At 50.2% G+C, this 15752-nt stretch overlaps 1 protein-coding gene across 1 annotated transcript; it reads right to left on the bottom strand.

Moving 5' to 3' along the window:
• Positions 1–11946: 11946 nt before the first annotated feature.
• Positions 11947–13950, bottom strand: SOX14 (SRY-box 14). The gene has a single exon (XM_006083740.1). It carries the CDS (start codon positions 13473–13475, stop codon positions 12753–12755), a length of 723 nt encoding a protein of 240 aa, XP_006083802.1. The 5' UTR covers positions 13476–13950; the 3' UTR covers positions 11947–12752.
• Positions 13951–15752: the final 1802 nt, after the last annotated feature.

The following is a 15752-nucleotide window of genomic DNA, read 5'->3' as shown; positions in this document are numbered from 1 at the left end:
TTACAAAAAAGAGAAAGTGCTGATTGCCTGCCCTTTCTTTTAGCCTTAAAAAAAAAAGTGAGAGAAGTAGAAGGAAAGAAAGGTTGCTGGGCCAATGCCTGAAAGATTTGGCTATAAACTAACCTTTTCTGTTGTCAGACTGTGTGAATTTTGATAAATCACTTAACTCCTGTGATCTTTCTTCACTTTAGATCAATGTTTCTTCCAAAGTGTGTGACTTGAGATGTTTTGACTATTACAGGGGAAATTTTTAAATTTCAGTTAGAATTATCTATATAAAAAAAGAAATCTACCACAACACACTCATGATTCATATAAAATGAGACTAAAGTGAAAAAAAATGAGTCAACTTAAAAAACATATATAAAGTGTGTGGGTTACATGCCTTTGAATCAGTTCTGACTCCCAACGACCCTATGAATGAGTGATGTTCACAATGCCCTGACTTCAGCAACCCTGCTCAACTCCTGCAGACTCATGCCTATAACTTCTTCTATAGAGTCAGCCCATCTCATGTTTGGTCTTCTTCTTTTCCCTCTATTTTCCCCAGCATCATTGTCTTTTCTAAAAAACCTTGCCTCCTCTAATGTGGCTAAATTGGGAAGGTCATGTTTGAAGGAAGAAAATTTGGGCAACTCTGACCTTCTGCCCCTTCTCAAAGGGCAGGGACCAAGACCAGCACTCAGCCTTCTCTTTTATTTCTCTCCTTGACACCCCCTCTCCTCTCTCCTTCCAGCCTCCATCAGGGCTTCCCATCAACATTATTGAGAAACCTGCCCAATAGAAACATTCCCCTGGTTTGCAACCCTTGGGTATAAAACTGTAATTTACAGAGTGATCATGTCGTGAATTGCAGCTCACAAATAAATGCCTTAGTAAGGTCATTAGCATTTCAAATCTCCTTTTAAATTTTTTAGAAAATTATCAAATCTTGCATGCAAGTTTTTTGTCCCTCAGTTATCCATGGGATTCTCTCCTCTGGCTTCATACGTTCAAAAAAATTTATAATGTGACTTGTTAGGAACCGTCTGTATTCAAAATGAGGGTAGATTCTAAACCTAGTGGATTCCAAACAGTTCTGCAAAGGTTGTACCCAAAGTAGGGACTGGGAAACTAGCGGCTTTGGAATGTCTTGATGTTGCCTTTAATATAAACATCGTGATCAGTAAATTTTTGTTTATGTCAAGCTTTGGTTTTCCCAGAAAGATGTGACAAATGCAAACTATTATTAACGAGCCAATGCAAAGCCAGTTGGTATACCGTGGTTGATGTGAAAGCATTCAATGCAGAATGAGCAAGCAAAAACCATTGTTCCCATCTTAAAGCAAAGACACAGACGCTGGGAAGATTTAAAGGATCTTGCTGAGGAATTCAGGGGAGCAATAGGGTAACAGATTTACTAACACTGCCAAGGGGGCAGGACAATAAGAAACAGGATTTGGGGAAATAGTTCTTCCCCTTCCCAACACATTATACCTTCAATTGCTAAGCTCCCCAGCATAGGAGGCCCTGCAGTGAGCAACATGAAATGAGGCTGGAAAGGGGCTCATCTAGTTGGCTCTGCAGAAAATCTGCGTCTGCAACTGTGCCCCTCCAAATCTGTAATGATTCAGGATTAGCTTGGTGATGTCCTGGTCCCTGGCTGTGTCTGTAAGACTTAGAAGCAGCCAGTGAAACTTGGGCCAATAAGGCTGAAGCTGTGTGTACTCAACTAGTAAGAAGGCTCCATCCACATTCACAGGGGATGCTGATTGGTTTAGATTCTGAATATTCTATGCATCCACCTGAGAAAGGGGAAATGTTTCAACTACTCCATCTTACCCTGATACTCTATATTTTCTCCTCTTCCTTGGTCTTGGCCCCAGCTGTAAGTTCTGTGGACTCTCTGTTCCCTCCTTTACTCACCTCCAGTGAGCGCTTGACTTGACAGATAGTAGTGGGCAGGCAGTGAACATGAGTATAGCAGTTCTGTTGTAAGGACTGTGAGCCTTGGATGAGTCACTTCATGTCTCTGAGCCTCAGTTTCCTTCCATGTGAAATGGGGGTGATAGCAGTACCTACCTCCTGGTGCTTTGGGGAGTCTCTAAGGTACCCCACATGCTTCTTTGCACTGAAGACTCAGTTAACATCCGTCTAATAAACAATGTGGCTTTCTCTTATTGCAAACAGAGTACATCTCCCCAGGGAAGATGGAGATACATCTTCAGAGTCCTGGAAAGAAAATATATTCAGTTAAAATATATCCTAAAATACATTTACTGAAATAAAAAGGAATCTCACTTATGTCACTAGCTGAGATGGTACCTAAACATGGTTGGCAATCTCGGCTTTTCTCTCTGTCACTGATTTCAAAGAAATAAAAGTTTTACCCATTTGCATCCAATTGTCTCTTATCCATTTGCATCCACCAATCTAGGCACAGTCAATGCCCTTTGGAATAAAATACAAGTTTCCCAACTCCTTTTTATGCATGTAAGCTAGTGACTTCATGAAATGAATGGTCTGAGGCTTAGTGCTTAGACTTCAGTTTCCATGACAGGCAATAGCTCCACTGGGCTCTGGGAGTCTTCCAGGCTCATCTGATCATACTACAGATGTTTCGTTTTTAAGTATCCTGATTTCTCCTAGTAAGACAGTCCGAGCTTTTGATGCTTTCAAAGGGCAAGAGTATATGAATGAACTTGATACCATGAGTAAGGGACTAAAGTCCAATTATGAAGACTCTCATGACTAATCATGTCCCTTCATCATCTCTTTCACCCGTGTTTCACTGACAGTGGTGTGGACCCTTAGCACAAGGAGTCTGGGTTCCCCTGGGTAGTGGCAATTAGCTGCCCATTTAGAAAAGTAGGGAAGTTGAACCCTAAAGCGGTTGACAAATATATTCATGACTCAAGGTCTTTTCAACTTGTTTCGCCATTTTTAACTAAAGAAATGTTATTTTGATGTCTAGTTGATACTCAGAGATTGAGCAGAAGACAGAAAGGGATAATACATATCCCTTTTGGTCTCATTCCAAATATTTTTCTTCTTTCTGAGTTTTTCCTTTTGTTGAGTCCTCGCCAACTAAGAAGGGTAAAGTCATAATAGTAATTTTCTATTTGGCAATAATTTGTCACAAATCAAATTCACCTTTTTGCCTCCAGATGATCTCATAAGGAGATGAAGGCTCCTTCTCTCAGTGGGTTTGGTGATTCAGATGTCCATCACATTACACATTGGTGGATAGTGGAGATAATCTAATTCCTCTTTTCATTTTTTTTTTTAAAAAATGGAGGACAAGAATAAAATGTCCCTGTAGAGCGTCCTCTGAGAGTTGACATGGGAGAGCAAGAGACAGGTAGTCTTGATATGCTAGGAGAGCTCCAGAAGGGGCCACCTGCAGAAGGATGGGACTAGGGCAGAGAGAGATCTAACCACAAGACTTGGCTTCAGATTTGCTGCTGGAATTTCTGTTCCTAAAATAAAAAATCCAAACCCACCTTCATTATCGCTCAGTTCCCTTTCATATTGTAAAATACGTTTTCAAGAAATGTTGAAGCATCTTCAACCATCTGCAAAGGAGCTAAGGTTGTTTACTTGACAGTAGAACGACCTCCTGATTCCAGTCCACTCTACCTTATACGTTAGCCATAAACACTGCTATTGCTGTGGGATACACTTTGAGTTTCACCAAGTCAATGATAACAAGGCAGAACTGCTACAGCAACTGATAGGGAGTCATTTGTATTTACACCTAGTTTGTGCTCACATAAGCTAAGGGTGTAACCCAGATACATAAATGGCTCATTAGAAACCATGAGTATATTTGGATAGAGAAAAGTTCAGCTCACCTCTTCTACAGATGACACACCTTCAGGCCTTCAGCTTTTTCTTCTTCTCAATTCCATTCTCAAAGACAACTCAAAGTAAGCAGATCTTTCTTATTAGGTGTAAGTATCACAGGTACTCCAGAGAACCCAGGAGGAAAAGGCAATGGTAAAGAGAAATTCTACAATGTCTTCCAGGTGTCCCCTCATCCAGCTGATTTATATCATAAACACTCCCAATAGTCTGTAGAGTTTGAGGTAAGAAATGTACATGAGACATTTCAACTTCTGACCAAACTGTTACTCTTTTGGCTTCGTACTCAATTTGTTTGATTAAAACGTAAATGAGTGAGAAAATGCATTACCACAGTGGAAGGGAGACCAGGAAGAAACCAAAATGACAAAGAATGATGCTGATCATGTATGAAGACCTATGAAGGAAATTTCTGATCTGACAGTAGTGTTTATATTTTATAAAGGAAAATTAAACATGAAGAGGAGAAAGAATAAGAAAGGAAAAGAAATTAGTTTTCATTCTAGAGAAGCTCCATCCTGTGGGAATGCATTTTCTGTTTGTTTGTTTGTTTTTAATTTGTGGAAACCATTACCAGATGTTGATGGCTGATCTTGTCCTTAAGTCTGTAGATCTCCAATCATCCATTTGGATGACATTAAAACAGAGGCTGACACCTTGTCACCTCATTATTTGGGTGAATATGGAAAAAGTATCTTTCATTCTGGTCATCCTTTTATTTCAAGAAAAATGAAACCTATCCTTAAGTAATCCTCTCCATTTGGAAGTCCCCACGTAACAGCACCTCTTATTTCTTACTTGATATATGTATATTTTACTACACAATTATTTAGACTTGGCAACTTTTAACACAAAAGACTTGATACCGCTCATACCTTGACTGATCAGAAAATCCTCAGGGAAATTCGAACTTGTTCATGCCCATAACAGCTATTTTAATGAAACAATGCATTATTGACCCGGCATCTGACTATACATAAGAATTTCTTCGTTGGTACATTTCTGTGTTACAGAAAGGTTTTCAATTGCATGCATATTTTACAGAGAAAAAATAATTGCATATCCTCTGCATATAGTCTTTTAGGCATGCTATGTGTGCTCAAACTGAAAGGTGAATATGGTTAAAATTTTGCCCTGAAATCATAATGTTAAATTATCAGGGATACTTAAAAACAACAACAAACCCTTTCTTCTTTATTCACCTTTACCCATTTCATCTCAATCTCAGATTATTTTAGAGAAAGAAAACTTCATTGCATATTCTACCAAAGTGTATTGGTAGGAGAAGGTTTAACAGAGCCGGAGAGAATGTGCAAGGAGTGAGAAAGTGAGTTGATGGATGGATGGTTAAATGAATATAAATGAACTGACACCTTTACAGGAAAATAACATTTCTTTTTTTATTCTATAGATCAGTGGGTTTTGTATCTGTAATTCTTTCATATCAGCAAAGAGGAAATAAACTCTCATGTAAATCATTTTCCCCCCATCTGGAGCATATTAAAACCATGCCTTTTTTTTCCTTTTAAGCAGACTCCTTTTTCCCTATTTGCTTATCAGTTCATCCACCATTACATTTTAAATGAAATTGCAAGACCCTCGTCCCTCCCCCAAATTTCAGCCTGATGTAGGAAAGTGGGAAGCAGACTTTTCTTGCTTTAGAATAGTGACCTAGATTCAATTACAGATAGATCCAGAGGAGAGAAGTGACACCTCACAATTTTCTTAGAAGTCTTGCAAAAATTAGAAATCCCAAAACAATACTTAATGGGAAAGAATCTGTTTATTTTCCCATCCTTCCGTCTTACTTTTTCTCTGCCTTAATTGCATTGCTTTGGTCCATTTAATTGTTCCTGCTATAACACCACAGTTGGTTTCCCATGGGATATTTACAGTCATAAAAACAGGCATTTCAAGGAAATTTCTGAATTTGGTTTTTGAGAGTGGGTGTCTACATATGGAGTGTGGGTAATCCTGCAAACGGAACACAAACAGATGAAAAATAATGGCATAAAAGGCTTATTTTTCCTTACATCCTTTTTTTAAAAAGCAAACATTACAAAAGCACACCTATGGCAATTGCATTGTCGACAAAGCGTTGAACAGAAAAACAAAACAGGGACACATATATTTTACTTTTTTCCCCAATGACTGTGGGAAAATGTGGTCGAAGAAATAGAAAGAGGGGAGAATCCTGTGATTCTGCTTATGGACTTTTATCACTAAATTAAGCATATAAATGACCTGAACGGGTGGCTTGGTATATTAAATTAAAAAAGAAGAACAATGATTCTCTCTTCCTTTCCCTCCCTCTCTGATCTCAGGCTGAAAGGAGTCTCGGGGAGATAAGAAAGATGGGATTCGGTCCGCGCTGCTTATCCGGGAGCTGGGAGGCAGTGGCTTTCCACGCAGCGTTTCCGTTCGGGGCTCACAGCAAAGCGGTCTCCGGCGTGGGCACCTTCCCCACCACCTCCTCTGCTCCCCAAACAAACAAAGAGGCCAAAATTGGCCGTCCCAAGACCAAGGCGCTTGGGAAGATGTGAGGCGCGAGAGGGCGAGGCAGGCTGCTGTGGGCAGGAGTGGACACCTCAACCCTCGCCGCGGGTTTGGAACCTGCCGGCGCAGGAAGAGGGCAGAAGTGGGCTCGCGTCTATGCGGGTATCCAAATTGACAAAGAAATGCAAACCGCACCGAAGTCCGGGGTGAGGTGCTGAAAACAGAGCAGGGGCAACGCCTTCGCCCTCAAACACCTCTGATGGATGGACTTTGCCCGATAGATTATTTCACATCTTGGGAAAGAGAGCTCCGCTGGGCGCTGGGCGCTGGGCGCTGCCCTGGGGACGGGGGTGTGCGCCCGGCCCTACGGAAAGGGTCCCCTGGGCCGCGAGGGTAAGCGCAGCCGGTTCCCGGCCCCGGGGGAGCCGGCGGAGGATTGTTTCATTTCAAAGTGAAAATCTGCAGGCTTTGGGAAACGATATTCAAAAAAGTATATAATCTCCATATGCCGCTCAATGGAGGATCCTCATAATTTACAGCGGCAGATAAGGCTAGAGGGTGTAATAAAAAATCTGAGGCCCTCCCCTCCCCCTCCGCCGCCTCCTCGGAATTGCACCTTGGGCAGCGGAGCAGAATCCGGAATGTGAACTTCTCCCGACATATGTTTCCCGCAGATAAGTAAACAATCTGGAGGTGAAATGGAAATGGTAATTAATGCAGTAATGCTGTTACACCTCGAGTGTGCAAATCCCATTGACTCGCCGCGCCACGGGGGGTGCTGGGCGGACGGGGACCGGCGGCGAGCGCCTGGGCCGCCGGCTCCCTCCCTCCCCTCTCCCGCCTCCCTCGGCCCCCGGGCGGGGCGCCGGGAAACCGCGGGGGCTGGGCCCTGCTGCCGGGAGTCGGGAGCTGCCGAGCGGCTCTCGGGACTCCCTGGTCTCCGCTCTCCGCCAGCGAGACCGGTGCGCCGCGCTCGCCTCTTTCCGGCACCCAGCGCGAGCCTCACATCCACTTTCCTCCTCCTCTACGCGGCTCCAGCGCCCGCAGAGCCTCGGGGCTCCGGGGTGCGGCCGGGCCAGAGGCGTCCAGGAGAGGCTGAGCTCTCGAGTGGGGAGCAGCTAGCGGGCGGCGCCGACGGGGGGGCCCTTGGAGGCCAACCCTAGAGCGCAGGGTCCATGGGGTCTGGTCTTCAGTTTCCTCCCTGCTCCCGACCCGGTCAGCTGGCTGAGATTTTCTGGGGTCCCTTCCACCCCTGCCCCGCAGGCATGGATCCCATTTGAATGGCTTCTCTTCCCCACCCAAGAATGAAAAAGTTTGGGATGATTACTGGCCGCCAGAGTAGCGCAACTTCTTCACTTTGTAGGAAAGAAAACTTGCGAACTCCTGTCGGTCTCTGTCCGGCTTGGGCACCTGGTCTCTTCCTCAAATCCGACTAAACTTGGGGCCTTTTGGGGGTCGGAGGGGATACTCAGCGCTGGGATTTGAGAGAGAGGATGGAGAATCTGTGGAGGCCGCCCAAGGATGTCCTGGGCCGTGGCCCTTCCTGCGTCGGGAGAGCCCGGCTCCCACCACGTGTCCCCAGGGACGGGCCAGGAGCCCGCGGGTAACGGCTCAGCCGGACTCAGGGCCCGGGGCTGGGCGAGGAGGGAGGGGGGTGTGGAGGCTCTTCTCGCCATCGGTCCCCTCCCCAGTGCCAGGGCCGACACCACCGAGCTGCGGGCGCAGGAGCGCACATCCAGGGTTAGGCGGGGGCGACCTCCAGTCTCCGGTGATGTCGACACCCTAGGATTTCTAGTAGCCCCCCTTCGCCCCCAATTGCATTATTTTCTTAATTATTCTGCAGCGGCTCAGTGCCAACGGGTCTGGTCCCAGGACAAGGCTCATTCCCACAGCACCAGGAAAACCAGCCAGAATATCGCTCCCAAAGCTGGGTCTGGGCGGGTCTCCGAGGCCAAGGCCAGACCAGAGGCTAGGAGGGCGCGCCCGCGGGGGAGGCGGGAAGCACCCACCGTGGCATCTCCTGCACCCACATCTCACCGGCCCCTTCTGCCTCTGTCTTTCTCCCTCTCTCAGACTCATACACACGCACAGGCCACTCAGCAAATAAAGAGATGAGCGTACTTAACAGGAATCTTGTGAATTACGTGATATTCAAATTCAAATGATTTGAAATTCATTGTCCGCTTGAACAATGGTAACAAGGCCTGAGCTGGGAAGGAGCCGAAGGAAAGGCGAGTCCTCCCGGGCAGTGCTGGCACCGCCGCTTGCCAAGTTTCTCAGGCCCTGGCAGTCTCAGATCTCCAGAGAAGCTGCCGGGGAAGGAGCCGCTTCCCGAGATAGAGCGATGCAATGCAAGTCCCCACGGGCCTGCCCTGACCGAGTTGCCACCCTGCTGTAGGGGACTGGAGGCTTCAGGCGGTTGTCCAGATCCTGGTTTAAAACACAAATGTTAAGGCTCTCAGATGTCAGTCACTCACACCTCAGTAAGATTTAGTCTACGTTGCTGGTCTCCCCTCTATCCAGTTAGCAGTTCTAAGGACATTGACATTTACATGGAAAAACCAGGAAACTGGAAGACAATCAAAGGTTTCTGGAGTCGGATCCAAAGCCTGGGAAGGGCATGAAAGGCTGCAGAGGCTCTGCACGAAAGGCCAGGAGCGGAAGGGGGCCCAAGATCCCGCATCTCCCAGAAGATGTGGCCGGAGTGCCCCTGAGCCAACGGTTGCCAAGGTTGAAGAAAGAAAACCTTTAACTAAAACCCAAACAACTCTGCCCCTGCCGCGCCAGCGCTGCCCGCTGCCACCCTGAGCAACGTGTTGGTTAGGTCTCCTGGTCCTAGGACGTATCCAGGAAAGGAGAGGCGGGGGCAAGCGTGGCGCGTATTTAGGTAAAAAATATTGTACGCTCCAAGCAACCGCACCAGCAAGCGAGAGGTCCGGGCCCTCCAAGCCGCCCCTGCTCCAGGGAGACGCAGGCTGCAGGCAGAAGTCCGGGACCTCTGGCTGCGGGACGCGCGAAAGGGCGGAGGGTTGGACGGAGTCGCCTCCTGCAGGGTCTCCGGCGCCCGCGAGTTCGCGGACTCCCGACCGCGCCACGCCCGTCGAAGGGGGCTCTCGGTTGCTCTGGGCTGCGCGTCGCGCGCTGGGGAGAAGCGGCTCTCCTCCACTCCGGGCGGGCGGGGCGCTGCTCTCCCTATAGGTTTGCTTTAATGATTTTCTTGAAAGAAAGAGACAGTTGTGAGCAAACAGGTTTGACAGGGACTGCTCCCCCCCACCCCACCCCCCTGCACACACACCCCGGGGGATTCCTTTTTGTCTGCGCCTGACTTCAAAGTCAGTAATAGGCCCCTGTCATTGGCTTGACGAGCAGGATTTGGGCTGTTTGTTAGGGCGAGTCTCGGCCGCGCACCTCGGCAGAGGCTCTGCGGCCCCCCGGTCCCCCGGGCGCGGGAGGCTGGGCTGAGATCGGCCCTTTGGGGCAGAAGCGGGGGCCAGGCCTAAGGAGGACAGACAGCCGGACAAAGCCCGCCTGGGAAGGAAGGGGACGAGGTGTGCTAGACAGAAACGGTCCAAGCCAGACCCCCGCTGGGTCCCCTGCGCTCTGCTGGCTGTAAAGAACTCTCAGTTGCCCGTCCGCGGGCACACACCCGTCTGTCTCTCCGACTGGGCCGGGCACGAGCTAGAACCAGGTTTCAGTTTTCCAGCTTCCACCGCTGCCCAAAGCCTTTCCCATTAGGACCCACCTGGTGCCCTTCCCAGCCTAAGCCTGCTTCCTCGGAGTTGGTTGGGTGCCCCGTGGGCCCGAGCGCTCGGGTTCCTCCCGGGCTGGGGCACTGTGCACCCGGGGCGCTGGAGCGCCGGCCTCTGCGGGAGACACCCAGACCCCGGCACGCTTCATCTAAGGAGATGTTAAGGGACACTGAGCTATGAGGGAGTTCAGAGTGGCTGACAGCACTGTCAGTTGGGGTTACATCAGACAGCAAAACCGCGGCGCCTCCGCCCGGGGCCTCCTGGGCTTCCTAGAGGGCGGGAGGAGGGGCCTTCCCTCCGCTCCGGGAGCCCCCAGACCGGACGGCCACCAGAGGCAAGTCACTTCCTAATTGTCTCGATTTGTAAGAGGGTTTTGTGATGCTAAGTAAGCGTGGCGCAGCCCGCCCGGCCGCCCCCCGCCCCCACAGGTCCCCCAGCCCGCCTTTGTTTACCTTCGCCTGATCGCTCATTTATTTATCTATCTATTATTTATAGGCGTCCCCTCCTATTCAGCGCCCGTGTATGTTAATTGTGTTATACCATTTAATTCTAACATCGGTCTCAAAAGAGCTCTTAATGAGAAAAGCATATACAACACGGATCACTTTACTATTCAGCTCAGCCAGATGGACAACCGCTAACTTTTTTTTTTTTTTAATAATGAAATCCCCTTTTGACAAAGGGGCTCGAATGAATAGGCTCCAAATAACACCTCAAACACTTCTAATTGTTTTGCGGACAATATGCTAATCCGTGGGTTTGGCTTTGGTGTCTGTTGACATCGTTTCTCGTGCACTTCCAGCCCTTTGGCTCCTTTGGCAAAGGCAGAGCCAAGCGCACAAATCCCTCAGCCGCAGCAGAAAGCAGACAGGCACTAGGATGCCCCTACCCCCACCCGCACCATATCAAAGCCAGTGGGTAAAGCACCCGACCTAGGAAAACCGTGAGCAGGGCTTTGGGGATGAGACCAGGAGGAGATGGGTGCTTGCGAGGGGGATGGGGGGGGGGGCCGAGGGGGGAGGGCGCACCCTTTGGTTTGGAGAATAAGTTCCAAAGAGTTGTGCTGGAAGGCACCCGAAGGTCCTTTCTCCCACAAAAAAACAGCAATGTTCAAGCTAACATTCACCCAGTGGGGAAAGAAAGAGGTTCCTTTCCTTGTTTGTTAAACACGGAGGCTATGAGTTATGATATGATTTTGAGCATGTCACTAACGCCTCCCTTTTTCCTTTGCTCCCATGGGGACTTAGTAAAAAGTCTCCTGTGGCATTTCTTAGACTTTTATTTTTTAACTTAGGAACCAGTACAGAGTCCCAAATCCCCAGAAGAACCAGCAGCATGATTTTCAAACACCTTTAAATATATATATATAGTTCCCACCAGTCTTCCCCTGATCATTTAACTTAAACACCTACTGCAGGACGCAGGTGCTCCATGCGCAACTGGTTCCCAGTAGATTCGAATTTCTCTCCATTCCTTTGGAGTTTGGTTTAAAAAAGGAAAATGCACCCAGATCTCAGAGGTCTGGATCGGTCTTTGTCTTAGCTCATTTGCTCCTTGAGTGGTCTGACCACTTTGTGAAGGATGCAGGGAAGGAGTGATGCCCTAGGGAGCTATACCTTTGTCCAGTCTCTAAAGGCAAAAAGTGGATACGATCCGGACAAATCATAGACTTTAGTCCCCTTTGCACCCGGCCTGAAGGCCACCACGCTGGGCCAACGCAGGCCAGCCACCAGCTGCCACTGCTAGAGTTGCTCTATGCTCTCTCCGCCTCCCAGTGACCAGCTCCCAGCCCGGACCTGGCCTCCTGACTTCAGATTTCACTAGTATGCACATCAAAGGTTATTTTTTTTTGCAATGACAGATTGTCTTTATTCAAAACATCTTTGTTCAACAAATGAACAGAATAAGGAGATGAAATCCTTCTAGGTACATTTCCAAGACATCGTCAAAACATTTACGACCATTTAGGATGTTTTTATTCTTTCAATTTTTGTTCACTTTCTACTTCCTGACTTCATAACCTGACATTCTGTCTAAAAGTAAACTTAGGTCTCTAGGAGCACTGCTTTATACAAAGTAAATAATCTTGTGGGTCCTTTTGTATTACCTTTAAAGAAGCAAACACTATCATAGCATGAGTTTTAAATAGAAATGTTTCCCTTCTGTAGTTTAAAACTTTTAAGCCTTTTCCCCCACACATGAAGAGCCAATGGCACCTAGTTGTGTCTGATGACAAAACACAGAGCTAACTCTTTTCTTCGGGGTGCAAAAGAAAAAAAATATGCATATTCTAGATATAATACCAGGATCAGAGAGTTCTGGAGTCCAAAGCCCATCAGAGGAGAGAGAAGGGGACATAAATAAAACAAACTGCCTACTTTTTTTGTCCAAAGGGGGTACATTTGGAGATTTGATTTGGGACAGTTGGAGTAGGGACAACTGTATGGTGGTCATCATGTTCACAAGTTTCTGGCACCTGTCTGCGTCTTGGGTCGGGTAGGACGCCCCTATCATCCCCCTGAAGAGAGAGGCAGAGTCTGGGTAGGGTAGGGGGCTGCCGGCAGGGCTGGCCCCAAGGCGTTTGCAGGCCCGGGCTAGGCGCAGATGACAGGGTGCAAACCCCAATTCCAGGCCACCTCCAGGTCTGGTGGGCCGGGCCGGGGGTTACATGGCTGTGGCGTGGGCTGATGAATAAGGGTCTATGCCAGTCTTGGTCATGCCCGGGAAGAGGATGTAGGCGACAGGGGGCTGCAGGGTGGAGGCAGACCAGGCGGTACAGTTACAGGGCACCACGTAGCCCGGGTTGGTGGGGGACGGGTGCGTGTGCGTGTGCTGGCTGGGGCAGCTGAGGCTGCCGAAGGCGCCGTTCTGGTAGCCCAGGGTGGACGCGTAGGGCAGCGCGCCGGTGGCCAAGGTGTGGGGCACTTCGCCCATCTTCTGGATGGCGCTCGAGCTAAACTGCGCAGGGTCCAGCAGGGAGTAGGGCGCCGAGGCGGGCGGCAAGAAGGCCCGGGCTTTCTCGGGCGCGCTCAGGAGGCCGTCGGAGGCCCCCACGGGCAGGCCGGCCGCCTTGAGCGGGTCCGTGTCGCCCAGGTAGGGCAGGGGGAAGACATACCTGTCCTTCTTGAGCAGGTTCTTGGGCTTGCGTCGCGGCCGGTACTTGTAGTCGGGGTGCTCCTTCATGTGCTGGGCGCGTAGCCTCTTGGCCTCGTCGATGTACGGCCGCTTCTCTGCCTCGGACAGAAGCTTCCATTCGGCGCCTAGGCGTTTGCTGATCTCTGAGTTGTGCATCTTGGGGTTTTCCTGGGCCATTTTGCGCCGCTGGCCTCGGGACCATACCATGAAGGCGTTCATGGGTCGCTTGATATGGTCTGAAGGTTTAGACATGGTCCCGGAGGCTAGGCGGGTGGGGGCGGGGAGTGCCGGGGTTCTGCAGGCGAACTGGGCGCGGTTGCCTGTCTGCCTGTCTGTCCGTCCTGAGCCGGGACTCTGCGCTCCCCTCGCCTCCGCACCGCTGAGGGGAAGCCAGAAAGCAGCGCTAACCCCGCAAAGTTCAGCTGATCATGCCAGTCTCGCACCCAGGCAGGCCCCGGGGGGCGAGTGGGGACAGGAAGGGCGGGGGAGGAGCGGCCAGGATGCCGCCGACACTCGCCGGGGTCCGAGTACCGGAGTCTCTGCGGTTTAGGGGCCAGGTAATTTGTTGGCCAGGGCAGGAAGCTCCTCCTTCTCCCTCTCTCCACCTTCGCCTTCTCTGGTTCTCTTCTCTCCCGGGTCTACGGCCGAGGCTCCCTCCTCCCTCCCGTGGCTTTCCCGGAGCTGCTTCGCCTAGCGCAGCACCTGGCCGAGACTGCGGGGAGGCTGGTGAACGCCAGCCAAAAGCGGCGAAGTTCAAAGGCGAGGTGGGCCGGGACAGCGCGCACTCTGACATAAGCGCGGGGCGGCGACTCCCCAACCTGGGCGCCAATCAGCGGCAGAGAAGGCGAGGGGCGCACCTGCCACCGCGCCAGCCGAGGCTCGAGGGGGCGCGACTGGCGGGGGCGGGGAGAGGTGCGCGGGAGAGATGGAGTTGGGGAGGAGAAGACAGCGGCCAGCTCACGACTTGGATTCCGCATTGTTTCTGGCGCTTTCGACAAATTAAACTCTTTATATCTGTTTTCTTTCCGGGTTTGCAAAGGAGAATGAAGGCTTCGAATACAAAGACCCTGGGAAGGGGCAGCAAAGGGAACGAGCCGAGAGCGCAGGTTGATAAATAGGACAGCCTTGTCACGAAATGCAAGGACAGCACTCTACCCCCCATCCCCACCCCCCTTGTCAAAGATCCTTGGAAGAGAAAAAGAATCTATCAAACTCAGGTTTAAAAGCGAAATAAACTTTTCGCGCCATATCCTCGGTCGTCCTTGGGCTGCGTTCTCACCGGGTGCCCCTGAGGCGTCTCCTCCACCTCTGCCCCCGCCGGAGGCGCCCGGCGAAGCCCCGGGCCCCGGGTTAGCTGGGCGGTGCGCTCCCCGATGATGCCGGAAGGCCTCGAGTCCCGCAGTGCAGAGGTTTCAGAGCCTGGTTGGTGAGCCCTGAAGAGCCGCGATCTGCTCTTCACTTTCTTGGAGGGGGCGGGAATGGGATTTCCATCACGATTCCTACTTACCTTATTATTATTAAGTGTTTTTTAAATCTCCAACTTTCCCTCCACATCTGCCCACCCCGGAAAGGCAGCCTGAAGGCCAGCAGGCGCCCAGCCGGAGGTGGGGCTTGCCCGTTGCCCCTTCTGCAGCGGCGCTAGCGCCGAGTCTCAGGCTGCACCGCACTCAGGGTCGGTTTGTCCCTGGGCGCCTCTGCCCACCCAGCGAGAACGCGAAACTCGTTTCTGGCAGTCAGATGAGCATTTTCGGGTAAAGAGGACGAAATAACCTGCAGAGCAGACCTGCGCGCCTGTTTCCTTTGAATAATTGCCTGCCCGATGTGAAATGCCCTTGGGGGAAATATTTATTAAATGGAAACCATTGTCCCAGGCCCAGCAGGACCTGCGCGTGTTCCAGGCTTATTGGCTTTTGCATCGGCCTCTCTCGGGAGGACCGACCAGAAATGTGCACAGCTCCGCGGGCTTGGAGGGGTCGGAGGTGGGGGAGAACCAGGCAGAGAACTAGGAGGAGGGGAGAGAGGGTCTTTCTGTAGTATATAGGTGTCAAGTTTGAGGTGAAGACTTTGCTTCTCCTTCCTACAGTTACACAGACGCGTGGCATTTCTCATCCTTAGCTTGCTCTTCAGATCATGCCCATTTTACAGATTAGGAAACTGAGGTTGAGAAAGGCCAAGTGATTTGCAAAATGTGACTCCAGTGGGACGTGGTGATGACGGGTGTCCAGGATTTGAAAATCCTGATTTTGTTCTACCCCACACTGCACCACTTCGGATTTGCTGGTGCTGCAGTCAAACGCAGAACTCTCAGGAGACCTCTGGAGCCATTGAAAACAGCCACGCAGATAAGCCACACGGAAAGGCTAATTGCCATGACTGGTTTTGACTCACTTGGGCTCTGATGGGACCCTGACCTCCTTGACCATACACCTCGGCGTGGACTGGTGAGCAGGCGCACGGTCTTTACATTGCACTCAGCCCCAGTCCTGGCCTCCATCCTGCCCCTACCCCTGCAAAATTTGTTTCCTCTGC

The sequence above is a fragment of the Myotis lucifugus genome, unplaced genomic scaffold (assembly GCF_000147115.1).
Source record: "Myotis lucifugus unplaced genomic scaffold, Myoluc2.0 scaffold_8, whole genome shotgun sequence".
Lineage (NCBI taxonomy): Eukaryota > Metazoa > Chordata > Mammalia > Chiroptera > Vespertilionidae > Myotis > Myotis lucifugus.
Note: the sequence above shows the minus strand (reverse complement) of the source record. Positions and strands in the feature narration are given on the sequence as shown.

Bases quoted from the DNA above. Each gene is read 5' to 3' on its own strand.
- SOX14 (XM_006083740.1), bottom strand. From the start codon at position 13,475: ATGTCTAAACCTTCAGACCATATCAAGCGACCCATGAACGCCTTCATG.